The 11,751-nt window shown below is 39.7% G+C and overlaps 1 protein-coding gene across 1 annotated transcript; it reads left to right on the top strand.

The window, feature by feature from the left end:
* The first annotated feature begins 2,211 nt into the window (after window positions 1-2,211).
* il1b (interleukin 1, beta) lies at window positions 2,212-3,322 on the top strand. Its single transcript, XM_070552642.1, has 2 exons — window positions 2,212-2,510; window positions 2,763-3,322. Exons 1-2 carry the CDS (start codon window positions 2,388-2,390, stop codon window positions 2,979-2,981), a joined length of 342 nt encoding a protein of 113 aa, XP_070408743.1. The 5' UTR covers window positions 2,212-2,387; the 3' UTR covers window positions 2,982-3,322.
* The last annotated feature ends 8,429 nt before the right edge of the window (window positions 3,323-11,751 follow it).

Below are 11,751 nucleotides of genomic sequence, written 5' to 3' on the forward strand. Positions count from 1 at the left end.
ACTGATGAGGTGAAAAAGTAAGAATCCAGGCAGCAGTTTTTCTGGAGAGTTTAGAGGAGATGCAGGAAGATGAGAGACAGACAGGACAGGAAATAGTTAAATAAAAACAAGAAAACAAAACTAAGTGTTGAAAAGTAAAACGTGTGTAGATTTATCTCCAACTACACATTTTTACCAGTATAAAACAATAAGTGATACACATGTCATATTTATACACCTGATACAATTCAGATCACCTTCAAAACTCTGTCACACACCCAGGGCCGTTTCAAGACATTTTGGGGGCCAAGGCAAAATGACCCCACCCCCCATTAATGGGCTCCCCAGAAGCCTCTGTGTAATCCATACCCTCTCCAGGAGTATTAGTTATACAGTGTTTATAAAAGCTCCTCAGACATCGCTGACATGTTCTAATATTATCAGATGAAAAACTAAATTATCAGACATGCTGTCTCATCTGTTGCTTTTCTAAACTTACAAAAAGTAACAAAACTATTTGAAAGCCACTATTTGTGGATTCTCTGAAAGTTTCCATGGAGTGTGTGACAACTTATTTTTTCATTGATCCTATCGTCTAATCTCACAGCTGAAACAAGCATCCTTAATAATCTGTGCACAGGAAGCGTACCGATGCTGTAGTAAAACAAAAGGTAAAATAATTCATTATTAATAAAACCTTGTTGCAGCACTAAAGCAGTAAAATGAGATTTTGCAATAAATATGCTAAATATTTACATATGAATTGTTTTGGAGCCCTTTTATTGGCAGAATCTGATATTAATTTAGTTCTTACAAAAAAAATGGGTCCCAACGTGGTTTGTGTGGCGTTGCCATAGAGTGACGTCATAGGCACAGATCCCCTGTCCTCTTTTTTGGAAATGGAAATGTGGTCACCCTATATTAAACAAACTGTCCACCCGGGCTTTTGCGCTGCACAGAGGCGCTTCGCTGCCTACGACTTTGAACGTCAGTTGAGAGTCAGTCTCATGCAGACTGACCAATGAAGAGAGGGCCTCAAGTTAAGACCCTCTCCTCATTGGTCAGTCCACACGAGGTGGGTCAAAGGTTACCCTGAGCGGGTTACGTGATGTCAGGCATTCAAGTATTGAGTATATTTACTGCATATTACAGTAAAATATTCTGTATGTGACCATATTGTGGTGATCCTTGGGTCGTGATGATGTCCCTTGAATATTGTTGCCCAGGGTACAACAAAGTGTTAATCTGGCCCTGGGTGGGCATGATTTTCAGCTGGGTGTCTTGGGTTGGCTTCGCATGAAGCTGGTCACAGGAGAGCAGATCCAAAAAACAGTCAAATGTGAACGCAATAAACCTACCAGAGCTAGGTTGGGCTCAGACCCTTTGAGATACAGGTTAGGGTTAGAGTTATTGGAATAATGTTTATTTGGTTTTGCACAACTCACTCATACTTAATTTATCATCTAATATGTTTTTAATCAGAAACTGTTTTATTGAAATCAACGTTCTAATAAATTAGTTACTATTTTACACTAAATGTTAGGCTGGAAGCACAATCAGCAGGGTCATAGATGCATCTACAGCCACATGTTTTCCTCCAAGCCATTAAAACCCTGTTTTAAATGAATTTAGATCAGCTCATGTTCCATCTGACAGTAGGCAGAGAGAACAGACTGAAGATTAAATCCTGGAAAAGGTAATATTTCATGCTTTGTAGATCTGAAGGTAAGCAGGAGCAGAGCTCTGAACCACTGACACATTTAAGTCTACTGTATATTAGGACAAAAAGTATAGCATCTATGCTAGCATGCAGACAACAGAAGCTCTCAAATTATATACTACATCCTTACATTGATGAGTATATTATATAAACACTTATTTTAATACGGTTTTCCCTATTTTAGCTAAACATGATCTGTAACCTACATGTGTGCTATGTTCTGTTTACAGTCTAGCTGCCCTCTAAAATATAAAACTGATAAATGTCATTCCTGCTGCTGCTCCCAAAGTAAAACTCTTTGATAAAATACATAATCAGTGCAATAATCCATAATCAATATTGGTCAATAATCACCCAAAAATTACCGTAGAAATAAGAAAAAGAGTCGTTTTGTAGTCAATTCCAGTCAGAAGTCGCTTATATTTACTAGCAGCGCTGAGCTGTTTGGAACCATTCAGGACTACATGAACCATGTGCCGCATGTCTGCGAGTTCAAAGAGTGTTGCAATTTTCTCTATCTACCGACCCAGATTTGAAAGCCATAAAGCACTGCAGACCTTCCTACATTAATGTCAGGAGTCACGATTCAATGATGAGAAAGAAACAAAACAAAAATGGTAGCATGTTGTAAAAAGCACAGGAAGAAGGTTATGCTGTGTTTTTGTTCTGTTCCTCAGTGAAATTTAAGATGTCCAGGTACAGCCCTACCTTTGACAACAACGCTACAGCTAAGACTGTCATCTTGTCCTTCCCCGAGAACCTACACATCTCCTGCTCCAAGGTGGATGGTACAGTGGTGATGAATCTGGAGGTAAACATAAAGTCACATATTTAATCTCTCTGATAGATGTTAAACATCTTCAAACACAGAATCACTTTTTATGAGTTTTATCTACTATTTTCCAACTATTCCTCAGCCTGCATGATGTGTCTTCAAATTTATATGATTTCTCGCGTTACAATTTTTATTTTTTAGGAATTTAACAGTTAAATCTCATAACTATTAAAAAGATTAATCTTCTGGCATAAGACATGAATGAGTTTATTTCCCTGTCTCTGTCAGAGCTGCAGTGAGATGCAGATCAGCTTGGAGCAAGACATGGATCGCTTCCTTTTCTTCATGAGAACAACAGAAATCAACACCACCATGTTTGAGTCGGTGAAGTACCAAGGCTGGTTCATCAGCACTTCTTCTGAGGAACGGGAATCAGTGGAGATGTGCCAGGTGGATGCTCACCAACGCATCATCAGCTTTGATGTGTTCAGAGAAAACACACCGTAGTGTGTCATGCCTGACTCCACACCACCAGATGGAGTTATTAGCTGTTTAAAAACTAACCTGCTGAAAGTCGAATTAGTGACTTTTAATTCCCTGGTGGAGGAAAATGTGAGAGGATATTCCTAAATAAAGATTTACCATCTTTAATAAATGCATTTCTATTGATTATCATGTTGTTGTTCTGCAGATTAAACTGTGTGAGTGTTTAGATCTGATAGACGAGGACAGATGACACATGTCGGCTACTTCGCGAGTTTTCATAAATGTCTTGTTACTGTAACGTTCTGCAAACTAGCTTAAAATGTTAAACCTATTTAAGTTTGGAATTTGTTTTCATTTGGGTTTTACTGGAGCAGATCGTAAACATGTAACTTTTTGTTGATGCTTGTAAAATCAATTACAAGACAAAAAGTGTGTTTTTTTCTTAACTTTTTATTTAGGTGTAAAACGTGTCATAGTTAGAAATTGTTTTATAATAATAATTATTATCCATCCATCCATCCATCCATCCATCCATCCATTGTCTGAACCCACTTTGTTCACGTAGGGTCGCGAGGGGGCTGGTGTCTATCTCCAGCGGTCAATGAGCAATCAGGCGGGGTACACCCTGGACAGAGAGCCAGTCCATCGCAGGGCAACACAGAGACACACAGGACAAACAATCATGCACACACACACACACACCTAAGAACAATTTAGACAGACCAATTAACCTAACAGTCATGTTTTTGGACTGTGGGAGGAAGCCGGAGTACCCGGAGAGAACCCACACATGCACAGGGAGAACATGCAAACTCCTTGCAGAAAGATCCCAGGCTGGGAAGCGAACCCAGGACCTTCTTGCTGCAAGGCAACAGGTCTAACCACTGCGCCACTGCACAGCCATATTACTATTATTATTATTATTATTATTATTATTATTATTTGTAATTATCACAGAAGAGGATTAGAGTCACTGAAAAGGAATAAAAGAAATGAAAGAATTCTGACTTTAATTTTAGAATTATTAACCCTTTGATGCATGAATTATGAAATCTTCAGCCATGATTTTTTTAACAATTTTTTTCATTCATCTTTAGGTGTGAATGAAACAAATTTCAACACATATTTTTTGTAAAATTTTATAATTTACAAATAATTTATTACAGGTCCACCTTAGTGGACCACGTGCATTCTGAACATGAAATATGTTGGCTTGACTTACTGAAGTCCAAATGGAGGGGCTCAAATACAATAAAGTCTTCAACAGCTGTGCTTAATAGCAAAAACAAATAAATAACAATTTTGAGTACCTGTCCACTGTAGTGACCATCATGCACCAAAGGGTTAAAGTCATAATTCTGAGAATAAAGTCATAATTCTAAGAAAATAAAGTCATAATTCTAAGAAGAAAGTCCGAAATCTGAGACTAAAGTTAGTCTCCCCCCCAGTGGCCCTAATCCTCTTCCGTAATTAACAAATAAAATCAAAATAATAAAAAAGGAATATCATTTACCTTTTCTTGCTGCCTGGCTTCATAACCATGAGAAATATTGGATCTGCAGTGCCCCCTGTTGACGAGGTGATGTCCTGAACAACACTGCCAAGGCCCGATCCCAATACTCGCACTGCGCCCTATACGGTCTTCTGTGAAGTACACTTGGAGGAGGTACGCAGTAAAGCTTTGAGTATGTTCACAGGTGTGCAAATAATTGCCAAATTGGGACAGGGAGCATTGCATCATCTACCTCGATATGCTGGAATGCCAGTCGCTTTTTGTGCTACTTTTAAAGAAAATCTTTATTTACAACTTTCAAGCAAACAACTGACAACATTTACATTTATTGCTGTTCACATTAAATCTTAGTCTAAAACATTCAGAGCATGAATAAATATCATTAATCGTCTTAAACTGAACTTATTTCGTTTGAAAATACACATTTTCAGAAATGGCCATTGTTCCGCCTTCTTCTCAAAATTTCCATGCAGCAATGGATTGTGGGTAATACCCTGAAGTGCGGATCAAGGGTCCAAAAGGGGCGTGGTCACTTGAGGATCAAGACACCCTACGCACTCGCACCCCTGGACTGGAATGTGCAATTGAGGGGTGCAGGTGTGGAAGTGAGAGTATTGGGACTGAGCCCAAGCAAATAGGTACGAGCCTCCTTGTAATGATCACCGGTTTCTACATGCTCCTGTTCCTGCTCCACTTCCCTGCAGAGAGGAGCAGCCCCTCCTCCGCTCCTGCTCCTCCTTCCCACCTTCCAGCTGCGCTCAGTCCCTAATCAGCTTCTGAGCTTTTAAAAGGGCGCGGCCAGAAGAACCAGGGGCAAAAAGAGTGGGGAATACCCAGAGAGTGGATGAAATCCAGACACACTTAGTTTTGAACCTACTGTAATTTCATTGAGTTTGGTTTTACTCTGAGTTCTGTGGAACTTTTGGAGATTGTGCTCAATAGAGGTAGGAAATTGGTTAGTTTGAACCTACTTCCTATGTTTGCTCAGTGGAGCATTTGTAGAGGTTAAGTTAACTTGTTGGTTGTGTGTGCTCAGTGGAGCATAAGTATTGCTTTTGGTGTGTTTGCTCAAAAGCGCTTTGATTTAGTAATTATTACTGTTTTGTTTCCATTACCTTAACAGCCCTGTGCTCGCTCTAAAGGTTGGTTTATGCTTGACGCATCCGCGAGGTCCGCACGGCTCCGCGCGGAAAAGTTGCGTCATTTTGCGTCATTTTAACAACCACGCCCCTCCACCACAACTCCGCACGGCCCAGAGTTCCCGCAACGCGCACCTCGGAAAATTTCTAACCACGCGGACGGACGGACGCGGAAAAACATGGCGGATCGGCAAGAACTAGTATGGCAGAGGTTCGTAAATACAGACATTTGTATGATTCAGCTCTCAGAGATCACCGTGATCAACATGTTGTTAATAATTCTTGGAGAGAAATAGCTCGCACTGTCGAAAAAGACGAGAACGCTGTTAAAATGCTGAAATGCCATGTTGTAAACAGTAATTTCTACTTCTACTATGGTGTAGTGTTGGATGCATGCCATAGAGCTCCATGCTGCCCCGTTCAGTTTGGGAGAATATTGGCTCACTGCAGAGACGAGCCGCACGAACCATAAACGCTGCAAGTTGTGAAGCGCGTTCCATCCGCGAGCCGCATCACCGCGTGGAAAGTGAATGCGTCAAGCATAAACCAAGCTTTAGTTGGTTTGGACTTAAGCGGTTTACTTTTTATTTTAGCCCAAAAAGGGGAATAGCTGAATTTGTGAGTCTACTCTGACTTATTGGTGTATTATCTTAGTGGAGCTGAGCTCCAGCTTGCGTGTTCCCTCAAGTCCTTGGTTTTTCCCTCTTTAGGTCACCTTTAGTTCTTGTATTTAACTGACCTAGTAACCTTGCATGAGTTTGGTCATTTATTTGTTATAAAATCGTTTGCTTTTAAAATCCTGACCCCGCGCCTTTTTATGTTACGACGTCCTTCACCAATACCATCACCAGTCGTAACACTCCTATTGGATAATTACTGCGTGGGCAACAAGTTAAATAACCCTAAAAGGTTACATCTAATTTCTTAAAGCACAATGAAAGACGGTGGTCATGAAAAAGACATTAGTCTGTATGAGAAGGGTCAGATCACTGGCATGCATCAAGCAGGAAACACATGTAAGGAGATTGCAGAAACGACTAAAACTGGGTTAGAAACTGTCTAACGCATTATTAAAAACTGGAAGGATGGTGAGGACCCATTGTCTTCCAGGAAGAAATGGGGTCAGGTAAAAACCCTGAAGGATCGTGTTTGGTGATCACTTAAATGTTTCGTGAAATCAAATCTAAGAAAAGCAACAGTGGAACTCAGGGTTATGTTTAAATGTGAAAGGAAGAGCATTTCTACACAATGAGTGGAAACTGAAGGGATTGGGACTGAACAGTTGTGTAGTTGTAAGAAAACCACTAATCAGTGAAGCAAACCAGGAAAAAAGGCTTCATTTTTTAGGGAGCATAAAGCTTGGACTCTGGAGCAATGAAAGAAGGTCATGTAGTCTGATCCCATTCCAGAGTGATGGTGCATCAGGGTAAGAAGAAAGGCAGATGAGGTGATGCACCCATCATGCCTAGTGCCCACTGTACAAGCCAGTGGGGGCAGTGCTATGATCTGGGGTTGCTGCAGTTGGTCAGGTCTAGGTTCAGCAACAGGATGTGCTCCAAGAATGAGGTCAGCTGACTTCCTGAATATCCTGAATGACCAGATTATGCCATCTTCCCTGATGACACTGGCATATTCCAAGATGACAATGCCAGGATTCATCCGGCTCAAATAGTGAAAGAATGGTTAAGGTAGCATGAGACATCATTTTCACACATGGATTGGCCAGCACAGAGTCCAGACCTTAACCCCATTGAGAATCTTTGGGATGTGCTGGAGAAGGCTTTGTGCAGCAGTCAGACTCTACCATCATCAGTGCAAGATCTTGGTGAAACGTTATGTGCAACATTGGATGGAAATTAATCTTGTGACATTGTAGAAGCTTATGAAAACAATGCCACAGTGAATGTGTGCTATAATCAAAGCTAAAGGTGATCCAATTAATTATTAGAGTGTGACTTTTTGGGTGGAGAATTTTATTTCCCAGGCAGTGTATTTCATGTAAATTTTAAATTAGTATGTAGAAATTTACTATATTTATTAATTGAATCAAGTTCCAAGCGCTTGTAGGAAACCAGATATCATTATATTCTAACAATACATGCATGCCATTGTAACGATGGGTAGTTTACATCTTACTTAGGAACCATAAAATGTGAGATTCCATAGAAATGTGAAATATCAATCTGATGGATCTTTGAATATTTTAACCAGATGATCAGAACTTTTTATTGCAGGGATTACGTGACACTTCGTATTAACTCCGAGGAAAGAGAGAGAGAGTCAGGTTTATAATAGTTAAGAAATTTATTTCTACACAATTTAAACAAGACTAACTTTAACACTCTGTGTACTGATGGACTAAGCCTTCTCAAGGCCCTTCTGTGCCAAGCCTGCCTGGTTATCTAGGCCGGACTGGACTGTTATGAGTGGCTGTTTTCAGCTGATATGAGTTAATCATTTGAATAATGTGGATAATAATAATGTTTTGATTAATCTGTGCTTAAATCAATAAGGTTGATTGATCTGTGCTTGAATTACTGAAATGAAATGAATTATTACTTTGAGTTATATATATGGTAATCAGTAATGTCTGATATGACAAGGCAATTGTCACCCGCACTCAGACACAAGAACAAATTAAAGTTAAGTTAAACTCATGACACATAGATATTTCTTTACCCCAGATCAGAGCATCCGGTATCTCAAGAAGGCGTGTTTTCTGAGGTTCTTGGTACAGTAAAACTCTTCTTACATGACCGATTCTGATTTGTTAGTAAACCATAACATGAGAATATTAAAACAGAATCACTGTGGTGATTTGAGTGTTGCATTCCAGCTTTCCATCATTCAGCATTCAGTTCTAGACAGCGCTTCGAAACAGCCATCCGGAGTGACACCTCTTTAACCCTGAGCATTTTTGGCAAGCTGCCAAAACCCTGCTAAAAGCTGCCTACCGCTGACACAGCAAGCGGTTCCTGCAGAACAAAGCTGATGCAAGATTCCTTAAGAATCCATTTGAGACACAAACTAGTTACAACCTGTCGTGACCTGGAGACGACTCTGGACTGACCTGGTCATACTGTGGTTTTCCTACGGACTTCGGTACCTTGGGGTCACCTGACCCCCCCGACATCTCGGATCCAAAAGAGAGTCTCCACTTGGGGTACGGGGACATGACAGATAGCATCTGATGCCTTTTTGATAAGAATCAACCTCATAGCTTAACGCAAACCAAATTCTTCCCTTTTTCCACCCAGAACTCAGTTCTTCTAGATACGAAAGTTCTGATAACATCGTATTGACATAGGCACCTACATCACATTCCATCTACCTAGATCCATCCATCACAGTAAATATTAGTTAACTTGTCATGTTTTAATTGTTTGGAAAATAAATTCTTTCTTTTTATAAACCTGACTTTTTCCTTGAATCAAGACGAAGTGTTTACAATCCCTGAATAAATAAAGAATCCTAGAATCTTCTGAATAAACATCCAAAGACCAAGCAGGTTGATGTTCTATAGTTATATAGAGTATGACAGCTTGTTGGTCATAAGTAAGGGTAATATATTAAGCTCTTAAAGCACTACATTTACCAACTCCTACACCTGCTTAAGCCTTTGAATCGCACAGTTTTCTGCTCTAAGATGATTTGATTAATTTAAGCTGTGCTGCTTTTCTGTGAGAAAAAAAAAGAAAAGAAAATGACGGTTTGTAATCTCAGTTTCTGCACTCTGCAAATTAAATGTCAATCTGCCACAACACTTTACAGGGGACTTAAAGCATCTTAGCCAATCAGCGGCAGTTTGAACCAAGGTGACTCCCCCTCATTGGTACAGCCTTACTGGGTCTGCATGGTGATGCTTCAGGCTGTTTCTCATCTCAACACACACCAGTGAGGGAGGCCATTCTACATTTATGTGGATGTGTAAAGCAGATTAAACAGCAATGTGCATTTAAAAGGAAAACTGTGGAGCGAAGGAAAACATTTCAACTGATATAGGACAGAGATTCCAAACAAATTTTCCATCTCCCCTAAATACAAAATGGAAATGTCTTTTTATCTCTTCAAGTTGGATTTGTGACTCTTGTGTCAAGAGTTTTGTTGCCTTGTTGAAATGAGCAACAAAATAAAATAGGCACCCCTTTGAGAAGCTGTTACATTCATAATCCATCCTCCGTGATTTTATCAACACGTCCAACACAGTCATTACTGACATCAGTTAAACATGTCCTTGTGTTTGTTTATGTTTAAATTAAATCAAAGAAAATCAGAAGACTGTGATGAAATTAAATCCTTAAAACTGCCTCATTGATCTGCAAACACACACACACACACACACACACACACACACACACACACACACACACACACACTCACATGGATCTATTGTCCAGGGTTATGACCATGTGTCTTTCTGCCACGCACACTCTCAGCACATGGCAACAAGAGCTAAATATAGCCCCAGAAGCCTGACTTCAAAGCAGTATCATGCTTCCTCTTGCTAGCTGAGTCTCGCTCCACCACTGTCCCTCATTTTCTGCTACCTATGTTGGGCTCCTCAGATGCACCTCCCTTTTGCTCTTTTCTCTTTACTCCCTCCACATTGGTTTTTGGATCTATATAACCACTCCCTTTCTGTCACCATTTCTAGTTTAGCTGCTCCTTCCCTGACATACTGAGTTTTACTGTAGATATTGGTTTTGCCCAAGGAACAATGAAAGTCTGGTCATAATTTGCTGCTTGTGTATGTGTATGTTGATTTGTCTTTAGTGTCAGCAAACCAGCTCATGAACCACTTGATTCACTTTAATGACATTTTCAAAAGTCCTTATTAGGTATTCATCAACATCTGTTTTTTTGGAGTCAGTCAAAACGGCAACAACCCAATAAATTTTACTGCAATGAACTAAAATCTGGTGTCATAATAGTAGGATGTTGCCAAGGTATAAATTTAGTGAGCTTTCAGACTATTTAAAAAACTAAGAAAAAAATCTAGCTGCTTTTTCCAGCATTTGTGGAGAAATTTTTGCACTTCTAGCGCAAATCTAATGCAATATAGATTCTGCAGTCAAATATTCTAGTGTAATTCATTACACTTACTCTGAGCGCTAACATATTGTACCAGATCTTATTGCAATAGATTGACCATTCATTTCAAGATATAACCAAACTGATTATAGCCCCATTACTTTTCAATAAATGATATTCAGATGGAAATAAAACATAAGGAGATCAAAAGGAGCTGAGAAGCTGGTAAGAAATATGAGACTTCTCTAATTTTTAGGAAATAGCTCCATCAGTATAGCTTTACTCTCCAGGAACCAAGCAGCAGCTTCTATAACCCGATTACATATTTGCTCTAAATTGGAGTTAAACACTACCTAGCAAACACATCTTCTCTCCTCTTTTATGTCTTTTTCCTGCTAGTATGGAACAGCTTGAGAAGCAGGTTGCTGCTGGTTGGTTTTCTAGCTCATCTCTGCTCCTGAGACCAGACTAAACATTTACAAACAAGGAAATGTTTAGATGGCATGGGAGCTTCAATTTTTTTAAGTTGTCGATGATGAATGTCTTATAAATGTTTAAACCATGACAACCATACAAAAATTAGACATAAGAACATAATAGTAACCTTTACCAACCATCCCCTAGTGGCTGGTTGTAATAAAAAATTAAGTTCCACCTTCTCAGTGTAGATGACTGGGAAATTATCCAGATTAAAAACTAAAAACATTCATACACCCAAATCTTAACCATTTCATCCTCCCCGGAATGTGGAGAGCTCATGTTTAACTCTAGTAGTCAGTAGTAATCAGGCGTGATGCGGGGACACCCTGGACCATCACAAGGACATAAAGAGACAAACAACCAGTCACACACTCACTCACTTAGGGAAAGTTTAGAGCAGAGGTGTTCAGACTTTTCAAGACGAGGACCAGAATTTTAAAGGTACAGTGTGTGATATTTTAACCAGTTTACTATCAAATCCTGTTTCCAGTTCACAAACTTGTCCTTTTTCACTAATATTTCTCCATCCATCCATTATCTGAACCCGCTTTGTCCATGTAGGGTCGTGATGGGGCTGGTGCTTATCTCCAGCAGTCAATGGGCAATCAGGCGGGTTACGCCCTGGACA

This window comes from Nothobranchius furzeri, chromosome 6 (genome assembly GCF_043380555.1).
Source record: "Nothobranchius furzeri strain GRZ-AD chromosome 6, NfurGRZ-RIMD1, whole genome shotgun sequence".
NCBI classification, from domain to species: Eukaryota; Metazoa; Chordata; class Actinopteri; order Cyprinodontiformes; family Nothobranchiidae; genus Nothobranchius; species Nothobranchius furzeri.

What these genes read in the sequence shown, in the direction of transcription:
- il1b (XM_070552642.1), top strand. Translation starts at nt 2,388, where the DNA reads ATGTCCAGGTACAGCCCTACCTTTGACAACAACGCTACAGCTAAGACT. An exon ending in CAGTGGTGATGAATCTGGAG is followed by an intron (nt 2,511 to 2,762) that starts GTAAACATAAAG and finishes TGTCTCTGTCAG; the next exon opens with AGCTGCAGTGAGATGCAGAT.